Source organism: Eulemur rufifrons, chromosome 9 (genome assembly GCF_041146395.1).
Source record: "Eulemur rufifrons isolate Redbay chromosome 9, OSU_ERuf_1, whole genome shotgun sequence".
NCBI classification, from domain to species: domain Eukaryota; kingdom Metazoa; phylum Chordata; class Mammalia; order Primates; family Lemuridae; genus Eulemur; species Eulemur rufifrons.
Genome location: NC_090991.1, coordinates 45,135,654 through 45,159,322, shown reverse-complemented (window position 1 = coordinate 45,159,322; position 23,669 = coordinate 45,135,654). Strand labels below are relative to the sequence as shown.

Sequence of the window (23,669 nt, the reverse complement as noted above, 5' to 3'; positions counted from 1 at the left end):
TCTCAGATCCAACCAGGAGGATGTGGCAAAAAAGGAAGCTCAGGAGTACTTGATGAAATTAGGGAAAGAGAAGAGAAGAGTTAAAGATGATTCTCCCTAAAGAAGAGGAGAAGGAGAGTGGCTGGTCAGAATTGGGAATACTGGGATTTTTGATGGAGTTTATTGGGAGTGTGTGTACAGATGCTTAGAGGCAGAATCAATGTGCTGTCTGAAGTATGGCATTCTTTATGATATGTGATAGAGCACATTTATTTGATTTGTTTTCATACAACTTTAACGTGTATCCCAGGAGAAGACTGTTTTCATTGTTCCAAATCTGAAACCGATAATTTTCTTTTAACATGCAGATATAATATAAGCTCAATTTTTCATTACTTTCCCTACAAAGCTGAAAGCGGTTGACTTGCCTTAGAGATTTTTATTTCATTGTATTTGATGTGACGTTACCTTTCATTAATCCCTTCCAGCTAAGCAAAATTTAATTAAAACCATCTCACATGATGGCAACCATTTATGTATTTAAAAAAAGAACTCAAGGAAGCTCAACTACCAGTCTTCTGTTCTAAACAAAGCCTAACTGTTAAATTTAGTAGGTTCTTTCTTGAATGTAGAGTTTGTTACATAATGGCTTTTCCCCCCATTAATTTAGCATAATAGGGAATTTTTATGTCTGTGTTCCATTTTACATGACTGTGACCTGAATCTGAAATGATACGGACTTGAGGGTGAAAGGAAAAGAATTATTTTTTAAAGGAGAAATGGAAAGTTGGAAAGTGATCCATAGCAGTGTGTGTGTGTATGTCTCTCTCTCTCTATGTGTGTGTGTGTGTGTGTGTGTGTGTGTGTGTGTGTGTGTATATTTCTCTCAGTGAATATGGCAATCCTTGTCAGGTGTAAATAGGTACGATGCCATTTTACATATAGATCAAGTGACACAGTGCCGCAGTGTCGGAAGGTCCTTACTTCCGTCATTATTGACATTTACTGTGTGCAGGTGAGCAGGGAACATTGAAGGATCACATCTCCAATCCTCAAAGATCATGTGAGTCCTTTTGCTCTGCAGTCTTAATTTCCCCCATGTCTCCATCTAGTCTGGCTCCAATTTTATGTAGAACTTTATATAGAAGGGAAGCAAATATTCTTTCTTGGTTTCATAACTAACTCAACTATGAACACAAATAATCATAAAGAGTCTACATAAGCAGGACTCTTACTGCCTCTTTTTATACCTTTTATTTATAATTTCGTAAATACTACTCAGGGTTGATGACTTTAAAAAAATTTGCTGTAATAAAACATATATAACATAAAATTTACCATTTTACCACTTTAAGTGTACATGTCCGTGGCATTAAAGTACATTCACAATGTTGTGCAACCATCACTACCATCCACTTCCAGAGCTTTTTTTTTTATTATTATTTCAAACAGAAACACTGTATCCATTAAACACGAACACCCTATTCTCCCCCTCCCGCAGCCCCTGGTAACCTCTATTCTACTTTCTGTCTCTATGAATTTGCCTATTCTCGGTACCTCATGTAATCATTCAGTATTTGTCCTTCTGTGTCTAGCTTATTTCACGCAGCGTGGTATTTCCAAGGTTCATCCGTGTTGTGGCATGTGTCAGAGTTTCATTGTTTTAAGGTTGAATAATATTTCATTGTATATACCATATTTTGTTTATCCATTCATCCGTTGTTGGACATTCGGGAAGTTTCCCTGTGTTGTCTGTTGTGACTCATGCTGCAGTGAACACTGGTGTGCAGGTAATCGTTTGCGTACTTGCTTTCAATTTTTTTGGATCTATACCTAGGACCGGAATTGCTGGGTCATCTGGTAATGCTATGTTTAATTTTTGGGGGAACTGCCAAACTGTTTTCCACATTTTATATTCCACTGGACACAGGTTCCAAATTCTCTGCATCCTTGCCAGCACTTGTCATTACCTTTTCTTTCTTTTTTAAATAACAGCCATCCTAATGGGTATGAGGTGGTGATTAATTACTTTTAACTAGAATTTTCCCTCACGTCAGAAGCATTGCCGTACTTTCTGATGTGCATAGGATGGATGCTGGTGTGGTATTCCTAAGGAGGAATTTGCAGTGATTGACCAGGAAGCACTTTGCTGGAGCTGATTTCTTTTTTTATCTGTGGCCTCAGCGCACCAGATTCTTTTTTTTTTTTTTTTTTTTTTTTTTTTGGTAAAACTCTATGCAGGAATGGAGTATGGAAAAAGTCTCTGGACTTGACATTTGCTCAAGATCACTCTAGGAAACATTGTCCAACATCAGTAGCCCCAAGTCGTTCATCTGCATAAGGATAACTTTTGACATGGAAACAAAGCACTCTCAGGTCCCCTGTGTGTGTGTCTGATGGGCCAAGACTCATTATAGCTAAATTAATTCCTGTCCGATCCAGGAAGGGAGCAGTGTCAGAGGGAGTGCTGTGTCCCTCACACCGAGTGTTTGGCTTTCAGCATGCCCTGTGCTGGTTTTTGTTCTCATTAGGCTAACAAGCATGATGGAGAACCACCATTAACATCAACATGGCAGTGTCACAACACACCTCTGTTGTTTCCAAAATTTTTATGAATCCTTGAGCCAAACACGGATGACTGTTTTTTGTTCTGTTCTGAAATATACTTTTGACAAGTGGAGAAAACTCTCCTTAATTTCCATTTGGTTTACCCACTTGCGTAAGCAAGATTAGTGAGCGATGTGGCTCGCTGGACTGCACATTCTCGATTTGAAAGCCAGGTAATGTTAGGAATCGTTATTTGGCCAAGCCTGTGGTCTTTGTTATTTTTGTCCCACCACGTCATTTGCTTAGTGTGATTTGTGCATTTCATGTATCATCTATCACTGTCGGGGAGCTTGAGCATATCACATAGAGGATTAGAGGAAAGTGATTTTGTGCTTAGAAAATAATTGAATGAAGATTTACTTTGTGACTTTAAGCCGTGGGATAGCTTCCTGTTTTAAAGCCTCTCATTTGGTTATACAAGCAGAGGTGACCCAAAGTCTTTGAAAATGAGGCTCCGTCTCAGAGTCTTGTTGGACAGCCCAGGCTTGCTTAAGCACAGACTCGCTTGTGGGGGAGAGTCCAGCCCCCTACGACAAACCGTGAAGCAGGAGGGACCTGCCTTGATGTGTCTCCACTTCCTTCCGGCTGAGCGGCCGCTGCCTTTAAGTTGCCCTCCTTCCTGCCAAGGTCAGGCAAATATTTGTTGAAGGTGTTCTGTGTGTGACAGGTTCCACCTTATTCCCCCCCACCCCTTCCGATTTCCCTTGTTTCACATATGCTTTGGGAACAACATTCCAGAAACCACGCTGTCCTCTAAAGTCCACAACAGTCATCGCAGAAGAGGACTTCTGTGACCAAATGTGGGGTTTCCCCCCACACATCAAGCACTAGACGCCAGCTGAGTTTTCTCGAATTCAGCTCCAACACTGTCTACCCAGAGATAGTGTCAGGTCCCACAGGGTGAGGGACCCCTTCAAGTTGGGGTTCCCATGACCAACCCACCTTCACTTTGGGTTTGATAATTTTCTGGAGCAGCTCATAGAACTCAGGGAAACACTTCCTTACATTTACTGATTTATTATAGCAGATACTACAAAGGATGCAGATGAAGAGATGGGTAGGGTGAGGTACGGGAAAGGGTGCGGAGCTTCCGTGCCCTCCCTGGGCGCGCTGTCCTCCAGGAACTCCTCACGTTCAGCTGTCTGGAAGCTCCCCAAACCGAGTCCTCTTGGGTTTTATGGAGGCTTCATTACCTATGCGTGACTGACAACCGTGTAGACATGTCATTGGACCAAAAGCACATGATCTAAACCCAGCAAGGCCTGTCTGTTCAGATTCCTCCTGGCCTCTCTGTGTAACTTTCCTTCCTCCAGGGTCTGGGGCAGGTTCCGCTCTGGAATGCGGGTCTTTTGACCCACGGTCAGATTAGAGTCCTGCCTTGGGCAGGTGAAAGGAGGATGGGAGAAGGTCAGAAGAGGGAGTTTGTATCTCCTGAGGCCTCAAATGCCCCAACTTTGTACCAAGGACTATGGCAGTTACGAAACTCCATAGAACCATGGATAAAAGCCAGTATATATACCATAACACCACAGCATAACATGGTGAGATGAATTCTTTGAGAATTCCAAATAAAATAAGAGAAACAATAGCCCCTGACTTTCAGCCGGCGGAAAGCCTGCTCTGTCCATCTCCAGGTAAACCCAACACATTCTCTTGTTTTATCGAGTCAGTCTCTTCCTCTTTCTTCAGTGACACTAGCAAGACTTCTCAGATGTTTTCTTTATATCATCTTTAAAAATGTGCATTGCCCAATTTAGTTGGGAACTTGAACCCAAAGGTCAAGGCCCGCCTTCAGTGAATTTTGGAATCTCTGGCCATTGCTCAGTTGTTTGGGACAGGCTTTCCCAGGCCAGTGCTGTGTCCAGCCAGGGTCAGCCAACCTCCAACCTCCTCCTTCGTGTTCCCCTCAGTGAGGGTGGGGTGCAGGGGAGGGGGCACCCAAGCTTTCTCTCCGTCACCCAGGCACAGGCATATTCTGTTTCTCCTTGCTTTGGAGGTCATCCGTTCTGAATCCTGAATCTCCCAACAGACTGACAAGGTCTTTATTCCTCAGATAACACATCTGTGAGTGGCTCTCTGGAAACACCTGGCCCTTCTTTCTGCCTCCTGTTAGCTGAATCCAGTCACTTAAAAGGGGAAGCTTTCAGGGTAAGGTAGGAGGGCAAAGGGTTGCTAGGGCAGGTTGGGAGGAAGTAATTTGGGGGTAAGTAGGGCTTTTTGCTGCCCCTGCAAATTATACTGGACAATGAGGGCCTGGTTCTTCTTAGGATAAAATTTGATGTAAGAGATTTTTTGAGATGTACAATAGAAATACTTTCAGCTGGGGTATTGCATTGACATGTAAATGGAGATAGAAAGGACAGATACAAAAAACAAACTGTCCTTCCAAAGGGATTTAATAAATATTGCGGTTTTCTCTCACAGTGTTTGGTTGAATGTGGGGATGGTTTAGAACAAAAGAGAGAGATGAAAGACCCAAATATTTGAACGATTAAGTAGGGAATCAGAATATTTATTTTACCCTGAAAACAACATATCCATGATAAACTGTGATGAGGAAATAATGCTCCTGTAACCTTTTTCCTTTAGTAATTTATCTGTCTAATTCCAGTGGATGAAAGATGACTTTGTGCCTGGAGAGAGCACGCGGGTCAGATTAATGTGCGCCGTCACTGCGCGGCTCTATTATCCATCCTTGGAGAGTTTTTCAATCAAGATGCTTTTAGCAGAAACACAGTGAAAAGGCCACTCCTCCAAGGGCACATGGCAGCTAAGCACTGCCCCCTCTGAGTGTCTCAGCTCTGCCTGGGCAGCCAGTGGGCTCTTTCCTCTGCCTCACCCTCACCTTGTCCTGCCCCAGCTGTGCACGGCAGGCAGGTGTGGACAGAGAATGGTGGGCTGGAGACCCCTCAGCCAGCGCATCCCCACCTCTAAAGGGATGCCCACCCTGAGAGACCTTCACTTGTCACCTTTTGGTGGATGGTTCCTGCTTTTACATGTCCCGCTCTTTGCCTGCTCGGTGCCAAGCACACATTTTATTTTAAAGTATTATTTTTACAGTGACATTGCACTGTGACCACCTAAAAGAAAACTACTTAAACACAATTAATCATCCCTGATTCTGTTTCCCTAACACACCCATATCTCATCCTCTGGATTTTTTATATATATATGTATATATATGTGTGTATGTATGTCTATGTATGCATAGATGTCTGTATGCTTATGTGTGTGTGTATTATCATATATTTGCTTAACATACCCATATCTTCATCCTCTGGGTATGTGTGTTTATATACATAATAGGGCTGGGCGCAGTGGCTCATGCCTGTAATCCTAGCACCCTGGCAGGCCAAGGTGTGTGGATCATTTGAGCTCAGGAGTTCAAGACCAGCCTGAGCAAGAGCGAAACCCTGTATCTACTAAAAAAAAAATAGAAAGAAATTAGCTGGACAACTAAAAATATATATAGAAAAAATTAGCCGGGCATGGTGGTGCATGCCTGTAGTCCCAGCTACTCCGGAGGCTGAGGCAGAAGGATTGCTTGAGCCCAGGGGTTTGAGGTTGCTGTGAGCTAGGCTGATGCCACGGCACTCTAGCCTGGGCAACAGAGTGAGACTCTGTCTCAAAAAAAAAAAAAAAAAAAAAAAAAACCATAATAGATACACACATAAATATATGTTAATATAGGTATATGTGTCTATGTATGTATAGACATATGTATATTTATGTGTGTGTATATATTGTGATGTATTTCCCTAACATACTCATATCTTCATCCTCTAGGTGTGTGCTTCTCTCTATATATACACACACAGACACACACACATGTATATTGCAGGCTTAAGTGACGTTTGAGAATCAAGTCCACATGGCAGTTCTCCGAGAACATGCCTGTGCCTTGCAAGCAGCTCTGCTCGCCCCCTCGGCTGTGCCTCAAAAGCTGCCCACGAAGTTCTCAGTCAAGTCAACCCTGAGGTGTAGGCCGCCGGACAACCTGGAAGGGCACACGTGGACCTGTTTTTTCATTTCAAAGGGCTGTTTTCTGTAGATTGGGTTGGTGTCTTAGTGAGTTTCTTAAGTTCAGAATTGTGCTGAGGAAGTCCTGCTTACCTGCTTTTAGGGATTCTCATATAATATTTATAATCAGTTATTCTCATTACATTTGTATTTTATTTCACCCAAAGTAGAATGTTGAAATATATTTGCGTGTGTGTGTGTGTGTGTGTGTGTGTGTGTTGGTATAGGATGGTACAGAGGATTTTAAATTCTGATTCCTGGGTTCTACCTTGGGAAGTCGCCTTTCAATCTCGGGCTCTCCTCTCCCTCAGCTTTGTAGGAACCACAGTTTAGATCTCCTTGGCCCCCGTCAGTGCTGGCATTTCGTGACTTTATCATCTGTGAGTCTAATCGATATCGAATGTTTCTGATTCTCGAATGAAATGCCTTCTGATTGCTGTTTATGAGATTTTATCTGTAGTGAAATCAAATTGACTTCTAGCAGCAAGTAGCCCTGTTTGGAAAACAAAGCTTGTATATTAAATCATGACTATTCTAATTTTAGTTTCCTTTTCTCCCCACCAGTTTGCTGTTTTGTGGTTCACAAGAGGTGCCATGAGTTCGTCACTTTCTCCTGCCCGGGTGCGGACAAGGGACCCGACACTGATGTGAGTCGTATTTGATGTTAATGTCTATTTCTGAGCTTTAATTTTTTTCAAATGCCTGTACAACTGTTGTTTTGGCACAGACTCTTAATGGGAAGGCCCAATTAGTCTCATACAACTTTGGCTTGTACTAACGAACAGATTTATCGTCCTTTTGGGCCCTGGACTACTTCTCAGAGAAATTCTCAGAGGACTTCTCGTTAGCGTGTGCTCTTTCACTGTGGGCAGCCACGTTGGCTGATTCCACCCAAGTTACAGTAACAGCTTCTACAAACACAATGCGGTTGTTGACAAATTTTACAATGAACGTAAATCACCCTTTAGTTTATTTCTAAAGGTTTATTAACAAATGGGGCCATCATTGCCTTTTGGCCAACGTAACACACTGCTCCCAGTTTGCCTCGTGAGTTTCGTGCTGCCTTTTCATTATGTATATAAATGCTACTGTTGACTGAAATAATTTAGCATCTGTTTCACCGAACAATGATCTCTGAAGCTGCCCATGGGTGAACGCATAATTTCGTTTATTTGTGTTCTAATTCTGCCTGTCTCTATTGAGCGTCTCTGTGGCATCTCTTGTTTACTGAAAAGCGAAATCAGAAAAGGGGAGTGAGAGGAGGCATAGGAAATACCAATATCTCAAATATATTGGGTGGAAAGAAACTTGGGCTGTTACAGGAAAAGTAATATTTTAACTGGAAAAAAAAAATGTTTTTTTCAGGGTATGCCTGGAAGAGTAGACATTTCTATTCCAAATTGCTTTTGCCAGAGCAGTTTAGTCACTCATTTCTTAAGTCATGCGCTTCAAGCAATTTCCACCTTTAGCTCTTATTCCCGTCAGGAAACTGATTTCAAAGTGGCTTTCTCAGCGCAGGCAGGGCTGCAGTCTTCCCTGCTCAGAAGGTGACATTTTCACGGTCGGCTCTGAGGGATGCGGATTTGCATCGTTGTAATACGTGCAGCGAAGAACTTGCCATTTCATGCTCAGTGCACGGGAATATGCCACGATGGGGTTAAGACGCTGGCAGAGGCAGCGTCGAGTGGGTGCTGTGGGCTCTGAACCACCCCGGGGTCCACAAAGGCTGCCAGAACATAGGAGCCAGAGGGAAGCTCATACGTTATCTTGTTTTAATATCTTCACGGATGAGGAGCCCAAACCCATGAGTGTTGAGCGGCTTGCCTATATACAGACTAAACTAGTTAGTGTAATGCCTTCCCCACCTGCTTCTGCTTTCCATACTTCTTCTCTCTGGAATTGTTTCCATTTGGGATATTTTAGAGATTAAAAAAAAGAAAAATAGAACGTAGAGTATCGGGTATTCTAAAAAGCAGAAGCCCCGTTACCCTGGTTTGCAGTTGTATGGAAGCCTCATCTGGTGGTCCCTTCACTTCCTTGCTCATAATTCCCATCTTTATCCTCTCACTTAATCTCTCCTCATTTCTCTCCTCTCCTCCCCCACACCCCCGTTTCTACCCCATCAAGAATGGGGAGGAAATATAGTCAGGCTACACGATGTGAATTGTTTGACCCCTTCCTCTTTGCTTTTTCTCCTCCCACTTCCTTATTCTTCCAGTTATGTATTCTTGTTTAAGAATTTGTAACGGGCCAAACTCTGTGCTGGGCCCTGGGGTATGACCTTGAACAAGGGGGTGTGCTCCTGGCCCTCGTGGACATTCTACTAGGGGAAGGTAGGCGTTAAAAGGTCACTAATTAAAATAGGGCACAAGTACGTGGTGAGGTTTTATCTAAGGGACCTACTCTGGGTGGTCAGGGAAGGCTTTCTGAGGAAATGGCATGTAAACCAAGCTTTAAGGCTGTCATGTACAAACCCTATGTTACCTATTTATGAGCAATATCAAAAACTTACAGAGAACTCATAACAAATTCATGGATATGATCAGGGAGTCAGCCTGTAGCCCCGGTAGGAAATCATTACCTCTGCGTCACACTCTGGTATTCCTCCTCCTCTGGCTGCTCCTCTTCGATGTCCTGGCTCCCTGATCCTCCTTTCTCATGTGACATGTGGGAGCTCCTTAGAGTTCTCTCTTGGTACCTAATCCCTCCTCTCCTCACTCTGTACCCTCTCTCTAGGCAAGATGATTATGTGGGAAAGTCCTGGTTTATGCCCACTATGGGTCAGGTGATTCCTATTAATTATTTTTGGTACCCCTTTCTCTGCTCAGAATTTTTGTCATATCTGGATGATCATTACGTGGTCACCCTACTCACAGAGCCCAGAGCTAGGCAAAAAGCTTCAGTGTAGATCTCCTTGGTGCGAAAGATGACAGAGGCACATTTGTGATCTGATGTTCAACTAAATTCCTTTCATGCTTTCCTGCTCATCTTTGTGTGGTGTTGATTTTCTGTAGACACCTAGTCTCACATTTAATATCCTTTGAAGCGAAGATAAGAGATGATTTTTTTTTTTTTTAAATACAAGAGAGAAAGAAGCATATGAGATATTAAATCCAGTCTTGCCTGTCTGGTTCACAAAGGACCATGCAACCATTCTCTTCCAAGGAGAAAATTTGCCTTTTGGTTTTTGGAGCTAAGAGACCTATAATGAGGACTTTTCTGCAGCCAGAGCTTGTGAATGAATGTGTCATCTGGCCATGTGTGGGATGATTTTACTTATTGTGCAAATCTACAAAGTCAGTCTTGGGAAGGCACAAGACGGCCAAAGGGACCTGCACTAGGGAGGTAGGTGGAAAAGCACGAAGGCATTGGAAGACAGGGCTGAGCTGAGATGGTAGGATTTTCTTGTTTTACCCTTTTCTGAATAAGATTTTTCTGAAAATCCCGGAGTTATCAATCCAGAATGGGTGTTAAGAGTTTATCTAGGTTAACCATATTTTGTCGATGAGGAGGTGGAGGCATGTTGAAGAAAGGCACATGGGGAACCATCATATGTTGTCTCTTGAGTATCCAGTGAGCTCGTGGTTGATCCTATCAAGAGAGTTGGCCGTGAAGGGAAAAAAGAGGTCGGCGGCTTGGTTGGGTTGTGCTGTCGCTGGGGCACGCCGATAGCTATTACTTGGTGTACTTTTTGAAAGTTCTTGTCAAATGTCTGGAAAAGTGCTAGAGGGCCTGAGAAAGACCAATGAGAAGAATAGAAGGTTCAGGAAAAATGAAATCAAACTTAAGAGATAAAAGACGGCCCCAGACATTTTTTCCCCTGAATAATTTAAAATTTTTAAATTAAGATTTTTCTCATACCATGGGGAATGGTTAAGATGTCCTGTTCACATGCCACCGAATGATGCCTTCATTGAGCTCAGCAGACTCCACGGCATTCACAGACGGGGAAGAAGAAATTACAAAACCTTATGAAATCCACAAATACTATACCTGCTCTGCCATCTTCAAGATGAAAGGAAAGAAAAAGTACCAAAAAATAAACTAGCAGTAGCCAGATGGGAAGGCATTGAAAGTTCTTTTGAGCAGATACGCTCTCCAAGACCCAAGGAGCCGTCGGAGCTAAGAGCCTGCATCGGTGCAGGGGGTCTTGAGAAGAAAGGGCTTCAGGGTTCACAGGAGGACCCTGGAGATCCCCGGGCCAATTTCTCGGCCCTCCCTCTGCCCCCTCTGGATAAGCAGTGTTCTATTGCCAGGTCTTCTGTACCAGCATGTCTGAATAAAAAAGCTAAGCGTTTCCTGGACCTTAGGTGCAACCCCATCATACACACTGAGTGGAGAAGAAAGGAAAACGGAACTCTTAAAGAACCTAACGTTAGCAGTGAACTCATTCACTGATGGTGCGTGTCTCTGGAGCCAGAACTTGAGCTGGACAACCTGGACACTGCAGTATGTGGCTCACAGAACAAGCAGCCCTCTTCCCACTGGGTCTTGGAAAGGTTACTTTGAGTAGGTGCAGAATTTGTGTTTCCAGGTGTGCAGCCTCGGAATGCAGCCTGGGCTCTGCCTGGTACCTCTCCCCTGTGTCCGAGGTGTCAAACAACAATGGAACAAAGTAAGACAAAAGTGGCCCATGTTTAGAAATGACTCTTACTCCTTCTCTACCAAATTAAGATGTGGACAAGGACATGGACAGAAGGGGCAGGGAATAGGCTTTGTTTGGCTCTGGGCAGTGGGAGCAGCAAGTGTGTCTTTGCTCTGCTGAAGAGCTGCAAGTGCTGATGTTTCTTCGGCTGCCATTGGCTGCCTTCCCTGCCGGTTTCTCTTCCCTCTCTGGCCACGATGAGGCCGGGCAGACAGGGACTGTGCTAGGGGTGAGTTCTGCAGGGCTGGCTCTTCCGTAGACTTCTTCCTCTTGCTTCTTAAAATTTCAGCTCGCCAGCCTCTTTGTCACTTGATCTGGAGGTCCTCTCTGTTTTTAGAGCAGTCTCTGTTCATCTTAAATTGTCTGTTCATGAAGCCCACCGTGCTGCAGGGAAAACCAGGTATCGGGGCTTTCCAGTATGCATGTGTGTTCATGCATGTGCATGTGTATTAATATATATTTATTAGCACATTAAATCCCTTATTTTTGTGCTTCCTGTTTCCTCTTTTTGCCTCAAGTGAGAAAAAGCTTCAAAGCAGCACTTTCAAAGAATCATCCCAGTCTCAGTCGTGCTCTTAAGCCATAAAATACAACTCTCCCTTACCCGGCTTTCCAGTCTGTCAAGTTGTGGGGAGTAAAACCAGTCTTATGAGATGTGTATAAAATAACACAAATGCTAAACAACTACTTACACATGATCCCTGGGACGTTTACTGTATGCATTGAACATGTGGGCACTTGAGAAGGTGAGGTCTGTTAACAGGCTCTAACCATCCAGAGGTCATGAGCCTCCCTTTTGTGTTTGTCGAGCCATTTTGTTTTTGTCTTGTGTATTTTCACCAGTGACTCTGGCCTGTCTAGGGAGAAATTGTTCTGAGTATTTTGCACTTTTTATGTCGGAATGATGAAGTTGAACAGAATTCAGGTGACTTCCCTGGTCACCATTGTACCTCACCTGAGAGACAGCCAACATGTATACAGGTGGCATCACAGGTTTGATGCCTTCCAGAATGTTTGGAAAGGCACCAAATGAAGAAATTAATTAACTTGCTCAGAGCTGTGGAGGCTTGCTTTGGATCTGGGTACATCTTCAAGTCCATGAAGATTGTGAAACTGGTCCATTTGAAGAAGCTGAGAGCGTCGACTATAAACACTTAGAACCAAAAATGGAAACCATTGCACAAATTGCTGCAAAGCAAAAGTGAAATCACATGTGAAGCTGGACTCTGTGGAGGGCTGTAAGTCCGGAAAGTAAAATTGCTTTCTTTTCTTTACTACAGTCTTGAGAATTCTCTTGTTCTCCATCTTTTCCAGTGTCTCAGAAACCGATCAAATAAAACAGGCTGCTAAATTGTTTAAAATTCAACATTTCAAAGATTTATGTATAACAAAACTTAAAGCATTAAAAATAAATGTAGAAATACATTTAATTAGTGAATCTTCTATGTTTTTCAAAGTATTCTTTTACATTTAATATGGAAAAAGATGATTTTGTGAGCAAATCCAGTTACACCCCAAAACATTTTTATATTCTTGAACCGACAAAAGAGAGATTTGTATGCGATACAGGAGTTAAAAAGTTGCATTTCAAATTCGGCAGAGTGTAGCAAGAAGAGACCTGGAGTTGGAATTGGGAGTCCTGCCCGGCCACATGACTAAAATGCTTTCTAGGCCTTAGTTTTCTTATTTACAAGTGTGGAGGTTGAGCTTAATGATCTTTAAAGTTCTTTTCTGCCCAAAATTTCATTCCCTTCCATTCTGTCATTAAGTATTTATTGAGGGCCTCATGCCGTGAAGGATTGAAGGATACAAAGGTAAAGAGAGTTCCTGCCTCTGATGCAGGGATTATCTATCCTCTAATTGCAAGGATAAACCAAGCCTGCAGCAAGTAGTTATATACTGTAAGATTGCAGAGGGTAGCTGCCCTAAGTGGAAAGAAATAAAATGCTGTTGAGTTTAGCAGAAGAGAGAGAGAGAGCGCATCTAATGAGAAGTTGAATGAAGGGAGGCTTCATGAAGATGGTGACATTTGAAGATGTGTTTCAAAAATTTTCAACTTTTACTTTTAAAAACAAGTAGACCAGTATTTTCACATTTTTCCTGCTGGCCTACGGGAGTTACATCTCCTGCCTAATGCTGCAAGCCAGTGGCTCCTAAACTCAAGTGACATGTATTTGCAAGAAGACTCGTCATGAGAGACCAGGGAGAGAGACCTGCAGTGTTCTGCACGTCCTAGTGGATTGCTCCCTCCGTGAGCCTCTGAGGAAGCCTCTGCCCCGTTCCGAAACCACCCTCTGCACTTGCCCACAGGCAGCCTCCCTCACTTTCTGTGATGCCACAGGAAACCTTAAAAAGAAGTTACTTCAGGGAAACAAACCCAACAAAAAAACACCCATGCTAATTCTGTTCTTCAGTGGGTGGATTATTTTATGTACCAGATTCACAGTAACAGAAGTATTTCCTACAAGGGAAGGGACTCCTGCTGCATTTGCGCCAAATTAATTTAGCCAGGAATTAAAAATAGCCTCAAAGATTTATATTCTCATCTACAGTTCCGATGAGTGAAAGGAGGCAGCGGGGTGGTGGAATGTCCAGGGAGAGAGAGAGAGAGGGTTGTGTGTTACTTTGTGTTCTGTGCTTGATTAGCTGAGAAGAAATGTATGGTGTAACTACAAAGAAAAGGCATAGATTGTAACTGGTTACCAGAAGGCATGTTTTCAAGGGAGTCGCCCTTTTCAACTTAATCCACGGGTTAAAACTGCCACTGCGAGAACATCTTTGGAACTCTACTTTTGGAATGGCCTCTAAGGCCAGTAAGCACATTCTTTTCATTCACTCTTGGCAAGTTGTCAGCCTTTGAGAGTGCTGTGAAATTGTCTGGGGAGGCCGCCAAAAGTCCAGTGGAACCAGGTCAGAATAAGGGGCTCTTTTAGTACTGTTTTTGGTCAAAAAGGAGGTAAGATGAAAAGTTAGAGTGATTTTGTTGTGAAACTTATAAACCATCTCTGACATCAGGTCTGAAAGAGACTTGTGTGTGTTAATGTTAAGCATAGAGAGTGTTTGAATCACCGTGTAGCTTCTCAGGGGCATCTTTAGTTAACATTCATGTTTCTTTATTTGTTTAAAGATGAGGTCTTGCTGTGTTTCCCAGGTTGGATTTGAATACCTGGGCTCAAGGGATCCTCTTGCCTCAGCCTCCCAAGTAGCTGGGACTACAGATGTGCACCATTGTGCCTGCTGATGCATGTTTATTTTTTAAAAAATAAATTGTCACATTACTTGATGATCATACACAGTGAATTCTTCATGGGAGGGTCCTGTGGCTTTTCTCTTTGAAAACTGAGTGTGCAGTACCTGGCACAAATTGGATACTCAAAAAAATATTTGTTGAACCAAAGAGAATGAGCGAGTGAAGGTCTGATAACCTCATTTGATCACCAGTTATATTTATCTGTTCTTGAGTTACTTGAATATTTTCAGCCATGCGTGAGACTTTTAGTGAACTTCCCTAATACCTGGGAGTGGATGTTTCATCAGCATCATTATCATGGCACCTGGGGGCAAGGCGGGAAGCACACCTGATGGGCTTTCCTAGTAATCACAGTAGCCGGTTCAAACCATTGTCTTAACTATTTAGACTTTAGTTTAAAAGATAGTGGACCTAGGCAGTAGCTTTTGACTGGTTGGGATCAACAACTGGTATGATGGATTCCTTGTTTATTTTTCTTGACTCATCCAAGTGACTCAGTAATATCATACGGTTCATGATGTACAAACATTACCTGTATCTGAGAACTGTCATTGGAAATGGTGTCTGGGAGCCCTGCTGCAGGACCACAAATCACCAGAAACCCAGAGCTGGAAGATCCACTGTCCAAGTCATGGCATCTTTATGTTACCTGACGTATACTTAGCATCCCTTATGAGTTTGGTGTTCTTCTTGCATTTAATCATTACATGTAATCCTTAAATGTTTCTTGAGCATTTATTATGTGTCAGGGATTATGAGATGCAAAGGTTAAAGAACGTGGTCCCTGTCTTCAAACAGCTTGTCCTTAGTGGGAAGTCATGCATGTGAATAAACGTTATTATTCAAGTAATTATGTCTGTGGACAACATATATAAATGCACTAGGCATATATTGTTATTCCCATTGTACAAATGAGAAAATTGAGGCTCAGAGGTTGGTTGAAGTGACTTTCTGAAGTCCAGTGGTAAGTAAAGACGTAAGCTTTGAACTGGGTGTCTCAGCTTCCAAATCTGTTCTCTTTCCTTGGTACCCTGTGAATGATCAGCAAAGCCAACTTAGAGGCAGATTTTCTGTCGGTGAAGGCTCTGTTTTTGTGGGTAGAGTCTGGAGTCATCGTGACTGTGAGAAATCTTAAGATGGTAAGAGAAACTGGGAATGGTACAATCCTGAGATATTAGCAATAAAATCATTCACAGGGGAGACCAACAGTGTGTGTGACTGAAGACAGAGCATGCAGGGCCCATGGGACCTTGTGGGAGCCTGGAGCTGTTTGGGGACTCGGTTTGGGTCCTGAAGAGAGTGTAGAGGGACTTTTCAGGACACCGGGTTTCTGGAAAGATTTGTTTCGAGTGTCTGTACCCTAAGCTGAAAGCCAGCCCAGGGAGCTTTTTGGCTCATGCCAGAGGCCTGTTCCTGGATTTTCGTGAGTCACTTTTTTTAGATGCTGAACTCAAAGTCCCATTCAGCTAGCTGGTCCCTTCCTTACCTTGGGTCTGTTTTCTGTTTTTATTGCTTAATAATTCTCAGCAGGAGGTTTAGGAAAGAGAAGTATGTTTCCTGGGAGAAGGAGGAAGGTTTACTGTGAATATGCTAGCCAGCATCATGACCATGGCATTTATTTATTTACAGCGGGATCAGGGTCCCAAACCAACCATAACAATCAAATAAACCCACTTACTGGGAATTCTGTTTCAGCCTTCGATGGTGGCCAAGAGAGAAGCAGCATGTGCGGGGGCACCCTCTTTATAGTTGTTTATTTTACATTGTACCGTGAGCTGGGATCCAACACCCTCAGACGTAGGGGCCAGTACCAGCAAGAGTGGGATGGACAGTGGGGAAGGTCAATTGTTCTAGTTATTTTGTTGCTCATTCAACATATTATATTTATTTTTATAACCCAACACATTCCAAAACATGCTTTTGAGAATGATCAAGGAAAAGCCAGTGTCTTAGAAGAATGTCATTGTCATTGTAACAGCATTGCCGTCGGCCACTGGAATAGCCCTGATTGTGTGAAGGTTTCCCAGATGATATGCTTTACGTGGAGAGAGTGCCCTGGGCCTCGGGGTGAGGGTGTCGTGCTGGACACGTGCGTCACTGACCTTATTTTCTTCACTCCTGCCTGTTCTCCAAATTCCCTCTCCACTTTCCCAGCCAGCCCTTGCCCCCGTCAGCCTGGTCTGTTCTGGTGTAACACCAGGCTGTCCTCTCTATTCCGGCTCCCAAGCCAGAAGCCTCAGGATTTTCTTGGCTGTCTCCATCTCTTTTTGTCTCCCACACCTAATAGGTTTCCACATTCTGTGGTTTCCAACTCTCTCTTCTCCATCTTCATAGCCACCATCTTGTTAAGGCCTTGTATTGTCCTGCAAGTTGGTCTTGCTGACTCTGGACTGTTGGTCCTCTAGTCTAGGCCATTCTTCATATCGCCACCCGGTGGTACTCTGGTTGTTGTTGTTGTTGTTGTTGTTTTAATCTGTTTGTGAACTCTCTTGCTTAACATTTTCCAGGGTCACACACTGTGACCTCACTGGCAGTTAGCTGTGGCTGTTGCCCAGGGAGGGTTTGTTTCTGCTCCACATTGGCCTCTCCAGGAGGGACGTTTCTTACATGGTAGTGGCAGTTCTCCAAGAAGCCAAGCCTCAGCGTACACATGCTTTCACATGCTTCTGCCGTCCCATTGGCCAGAGCCCAGAGTCACAAAGCAGAACCAATAGGGTATGTGTGTATGTGTATAAGGAGATCTAATATAAGGAATTGACTCATGCAGTCATGGAGGGTGACAAGTCGCAAGATTTGCAGGGTGAGTTGGCAAGCTCGGGACCCAGGAAAGCCAAAGGCATGGTTCCAGCCTGATTCTTAAGGCCTGAGAACCAGAAAATCAGATGATGGAAATTCCAGTTGAAGACCAAAGGCTGGCAAGCTCAAGACTCGGGAAGAGGTGGTGTTTTCAGATTGTGTCCAAAAGTAGGAAAAAGCTGATGTCCCAATTTGAAGGCCTGCAGACAGGAATAATTCTCTCTTCCTTGGGGGAGGGTCATCCTTTGTGTTCTAATCAGGCCGTTAGCCGATTAGATGAGGCCCACCCACATTATGGAAGGCAATCACCTAACTCAGCCTACCAATCTAAATGTTATATCATAAAATTAGACCCTCATAGAAAACACCTCAAGTAATGTTTGACCAAATATCTGGGCACCCTGTGGCCCAGTCAAATTAATGCTTAAAATTATCACAAAAGTGTGTGGCTCCTGGGAGGGGTGAGTCACTGGGGCCATTAATGTAACAATTTGCCACACACTTGGCTATATAATAATACTTTCTTTCCTCTAAATCTTATCCATTGCTATATTCCCAGTGCCTTGCATGATCTGACTCATAGCAGATGATCATTAATGTTTGACAGAGTGAATGAATGAAAAAATGAGGTCTCTGATCCCAAAATAAAATCAAAATAATTTCCGTGGTTTGTGTACAGTATCTGTAAAATATTTCATAGAATTCTGTCAGAAGGCATAGCGGCTATTTCCTGATTGTAAGTTACTATCTTTAGGAAGTCTTTTTTTTGTTTGTTTGTTTGTTTTTGTTTCACCGCATGTCAAGGGACTTTTCAGTGCTTGAAGTTTAAGCCTAACTAAATTATGCAAGATGCTCATTGTACTATGCTTGCTGTGTGAGCAGAATTTTTTAACCTGGCAAGATTTTTTTTTTTTTTTTTTTTGTTAAATGCTGATAGCAAAAACAACTGATGGAAAGACAATACTTATTTTGTAAACTATGTATTTTTGATTGATCTTCTTTCAGGTGGTTGCTAATTACATAGTTAATCTGGAGAGGTCTATAACAAATCACAGTTCGACAGGGAGTTACGATACAGAGTGAGAGCTGAGGAGTCAGTAGTCTTCGATTCCTCTCCTGTTGGATCACTGCTTCTATGGGTGCATGTCTATCATATGTCTTTGCCAGGATATATAATCTATGCAAAACTCACAGAGGTTGCTATTCCTGCTCATGAGAAATTGTGATGGGATTGCTGTGTGAAAGGATGTATTTTGAAACACAGATTATAATTGTTTTACAACAGGTGAGGTAGTTTTCTTCATAAAACATACCTAAAACTACCTTTCAGAGGGCAATTTGCTTGTGGCATGCTGTCTGCGGTTTCAGGGCCCAAGCCTGTCTCTCCCCGTCTCTTTCTCAAGATGGGGAAGCTTTGTAGAGTGAACATGGAGTAGAAATGTTTAAAACATGAGAATTTCATACTTGAAAATGATATTCTTTGTGGAGGAGGGTGATTTTGGGTTTCTGGATGTTAAGCTGTATCATGACTCATTTGTTCTTAAACAGGTCGTTCTCCTGTTACTAAAAATTAATCACAAAAGACCAGGAAAGCTTGAAAAGGAAGAGGAGTTCATACAGCAGGTCTTAAAATTAGAAAGGCAGGGCTGCTTTCTTTTGTATCTGCTAAGTTTGAATGGTACACCAGGATTCAGGTAATTCATTGTAATCATTTTTTTCCCCACTAACAACTGGTAACTTAGAATAACTTAACGTATAGAACTAGCAGTGAGGAAGAAGAATGGCAGGTTGTACACATGCAGAGAGGCTGCAAACGTAAGTAACACAGACTCCTCTGCTGGTCCCTGTGCCCACTGTCGGTTTGCAGACGCATGCTTGGGTCAGATCATGTTCTCACGTAGTAAAACTGCTGTTGATCCCAGTGCCAGACAATGGGCGAGTGTGACAAAATAGCCTCTGAGAAGTACACAGCTTGCCAAAGAGCCTCCTAGCTTGGCTCGTGGTGTCCACGCTTACAGTTTATCCTCCACTGCAGCCCGCGTGGTGTTTGGCATGTATCAGGCAGGTCAAACCATTGTGCCTCTCCCACCAAACCCTTCAGTCCCCTCGCTCCCCAACCATCAGAATAAAATATATTCTTCTCAGCCTGGTCAGCAGGCTCGTCATGATTGTGATCTGCCTCCTGCCCGCCTCACTGACCACATCATGCCAAGCGCATTTCACCTCAGGGCTGTTGGCACAGGACTGGACCCCGGATCTTCATGATGCTCGTTCAGGACTCTGCTGAGATGACGCCTCCTTAGAGGGGCCTTTTAGACCACACCCCCCTCATTATTTTCTATTAGTTTGTCCTCGTTTATGCACTTAGAGCCTCATCACCATCTGAAAGCATAGTTATTTATTTGTTGCTTGATTATTGTCTATCTTTCCACCAGCATGAAGGCACCATTAGTGCCAGGGACATTATCTTACTCTTCTGTTTAACAGAGCAGTGCCTGGCACAAAGCAGATGCTCAGTAGGTACTTGGCTAGATGAATGATGCATATCACCTTCACAAGGGAGATGAAAAATCTTACAGGGTTTATTAGTTTACTTTAACAATAAAACTAAAAGGAACTGTCCTGGGATCAGTAGAGATTTTTCCCTTTCTGTGACTGTGATGCTACACCATGTAGTAATCAGCTGGCTATGCCAGGGAAGCCTGAGACCTGTGTGGTCAGACATGATCCACATTAAAAATGTGTTCTTCATAATCTTAATATTTTAGATGCTGTGGTCTATAAAATTAATTTTAAAATGTAGTTGCTCAGTCTTGTGTAGTAAGAATATTTAGTTAGCCACCAGATTCTGAATGTCACCTGTTCTGGATAAGTGAGGTACAAACCTTGAAAATATTTGTATCACATAGCATCTTAACTCTGAAAATGATGAGTGCATATTGGCTCAGAGCAGTGTCCTCTTTCTTAGATTTACCTCTATAGCCATCAATTTTCTTCTTCTAATACTCCTGGTGAGCAGCGGGGAGTCGTTAAAAAAAAAATTGTGATATATCAATGTGATAGAATATGTGCAGCCCTTAAGAATGAGGATTATAAAGACATGGAAAAATGCTTATATGATGTTGGGTGCCAAAGCTTAATGTAAAGTTATTGCTAGGATTATCATTATGGCAGAATTTGTTTGGGGGAGAAGGGAACCTAGCACAATAAAGTCATTTGATAATTGATTTTTAAGATGATTTAACTTTCTTTTTGGATTTAATCCTGTTAGAACAGTACAATAAGATATTTTGAGAGAGACACCACATTCATATAACTTTTATTACAATCTATTTTTAATCTCTTACCATGCCTTATTTATAAATTAAACTTTATTAACTAAAGTTTACAAATTTATTTATAAATTAAACTTTATCGTAGGTATGTACATATAGGAAGAATGTTATACAAGGTTTGGTACTACCCACAGTTTCAGGCACCTGTTGAGGGTCCTGGAACAACTTATCCCCCTGCAAATTAGGGGGATATTGTATTTGCACCTCTCTCTAGCCTCATCCATATAATTCTTTTGAAATACAGCCAAGCGCTGTCATCTCCCGGAATGCTCTCTGAATGGAACATGCCCACCCATCCGAGAATTCTTCTTTGTGCAACACTATGGTAATAAAGCTGCTTGTTGCAGACATCTAGACTGCTACCTGCTAAGTGTATCAGTTTGGAATTTCATCCAAACAGGAGTCATGGAAATCCCGACGAAGCAGTGGCTTGAACTAAATGGGAGGTTTGCTCTGCTCATTTAACAAAACGCCCAGAACCGGGCAGTCTGGGGCTGGTACAGCAGTGCCACGATTCCATAAAGGACCCAGCCACCTCCTGCTTCTTGGTTCAGCCGACTTACCTCGTAGCTTTCATCCTTTCACCCTCATCGTTGTCGCCGGTGGGTGTAAGGTGGCTGCTCCATACGCTTCTGTCCATGTTCCAAGCAGCAGCAGAGCCAAAGGGGAAGGTCAAACCTCAGATGCCTGTTGAGTCTGCTCCCTTTTAAAGGACTCCTCCAGAAGCCCAACCCAACAAGTTCCATTTACATCCTGTTGGCTACAACCATATCACAGAGCCACTCTTATTTGGAAAATGCAAGGTTTTTGGTTTATTTGGGTTTTTTGGTTTGTTTTAGCTGGGCATATTTCCACCCAGAACACAATTAAGGTAGTTCAGGAATGAAGAGGAGAAAGAATGAGTACTGGATAGGCAACTAACAGTGAATCCTGTGTAAAAGTTGGTGGGGAATTGTCTTTCCTGGGTATGTGCTGCCTTCGCCGTGCCTGTGTGTGTGTGTGTGTGTATGTGTGTGTGCGCACACGTGCGTGTGTGAGTAAGTCAGTCCTTTCCTGTGCTGATATTGCTATGACTTCATCTCAGTAGTACAGGAAGGATTCTGTTATGTGATGTCATGATGTGTATTGAGATACAGTCGAATTAATGGAGTTTCTTGATCTGTTGGTAGAAAAAGACAGGGATGAGGAAGTCTTGGGATGAGTTTTTTTTTAAAAAAAAAACTTCTTTTTTCTTTAAACACTTTATTGATCCTCTTTGATGATTGTACTTCCAAGTTGTTTGTTTTGTGATGAGCATTTTGTTCTAATCATGAAATATGTTGAGATTCAATAACTGTGTTTATTGTAATATTCTTATGCTATAATATTCTTACATTATTATTATATTGTAGCTCCTGGGAGTAGATATAAGGGTTGATTGAGGCAAACCAGGCACATTAATAAGCTCCCTGTTCACTGAAGCATCTCTGGTTACCCTTGGAAGTGTAACAAGGCAGAGACTCCCCAAGGCTGAGGGGGAGGTGGCGCTTCTCATGGGTACCAGCCTTCATCTGCATCCCCCTGTGCATACCCATTTGAAGACTCTTATAACACTGTGCTGTAACTGTTTCTCCATCTCTGCCCATATTCTGTGGCGCATTGAGGGTAAAACCTGTATTTCATCTCCCCGTCCCGCGTGCATACACAGATTCTGGTATGTGGCTGGATCTCAATCTTTATTGAATGAGTGAGTAAATGAATAGACATCAATGACATTCTGCGTGAATTAACTCTGACATTAGACAGAATTTGTTTTAACTTTATCGACACCAATACCATTCTAACAGTTTGGGCCAATCAGTGTGGCCTCTTACATAGTGGAGAGTTAAGGAGAATAAAGAATCAGACGTAGTTCTTTGTGCAAGTGCTATCTAATTGAGGTGTCCAACTTCCATGCTGGTGACGAGGCTGAAAATGACTCTTCAAGCTGTTTAGCGAAGCATTTTATGCATCCCAGTTTATGGCAGGAAAGTCCCTCCCGCGTCTGTGTTGGTGACATCGCGTGGCAGGTAGAACGGCTGGGATGCTCAGTGGATACGAGTGCAGTAGAATAACCAGGGAAGAGCAAGGCAAGTTTTGAAAATAACTTGGTACACACATAGGGTGAAATAAACTTACCTCCCAGCAGCTGAGAAAAAATAGGTCCCAATGCTGACTGTTATTCCAGGACATTTTTAGTAAGAGGACTCTTTCTTCTTTGATGGTCAATGAAGAAAAAAATCATAGTAGAAAAAAGTACGAGGTGAGGAGAAGGCGACCCAGGTTGTTTGGCGTTTCATTTTATTTCCATCTCCCGTATGAGAGAAAAGCAAACATAAACAAACTGAGCAGGAGGATGGTAGAAAAGGAAAACGTGATGTGTCCTCTCATATTTGTTGATAATGTATGATTTGGTTTTAATACATACTTCTGGGAGTTCTTTTCAGTATGTGGCTATGTAAATTGTTTGAAGGGCCTCCTAAGAAACTCCTGCTTCGTAGTTCCCATTTTAATTTTATTCGGGGGGGAAAAATGATGTTTTTTTGGAGTTTCTTAATTGTTTTTAGCTTTTAAATAAATACAGTCTACTTACCGCAGCATTTGAACTATAAGCATTTTGCTGTTAATGCTACCAGAAAGGTTTGTTCTATTTTTACGAGAATCTTCTAAGGGAAATTGATGAACCTGGTAACCTAATTTTAGACCTCCTGAAATTTGGCAGATGGATGGTATTTATAGTGTTCTGAATCAGTTCCTATTAGACATTTAAAAATAGTCACATCGTTAGGGAATACATTGAAAAGAAAAAAAAAAGAAAGAAAGATTTTTTTAACCCCAAATCTAATGCTCAGAAAATTTTCAGTCTCCTAAGCTGGGTGTGCATTGTGGTGGCAATTTCTAAAAAGCCTTTTTGTACTCTCCTCATTCTCTTTCCTGTGTGATGCTGCTGTTGTCATGGAAACAGATCTTGGAGTTGCTTTGTTACACAGTGCAAGGGACTCCCTGATATGTCGAGTTC

The 23,669-nt window shown here is 42.6% G+C and overlaps 1 protein-coding gene across 3 annotated transcripts in view; it reads left to right on the top strand.

Moving 5' to 3' along the window:
* Positions 1–23,669, top strand: part of PRKCA (protein kinase C alpha) — a 379,706-nt gene that overhangs the window by 148,526 nt on the left and 207,511 nt on the right. For all 3 annotated transcript variants that reach the window (XM_069482791.1, XM_069482789.1, XM_069482790.1), the window contains exon 3: positions 7,171–7,253. In XM_069482791.1, the coding sequence (XP_069338892.1) occupies positions 7,171–7,253 (83 nt within the window). The remainder of the gene's footprint in view (positions 1–7,170; positions 7,254–23,669) is intronic.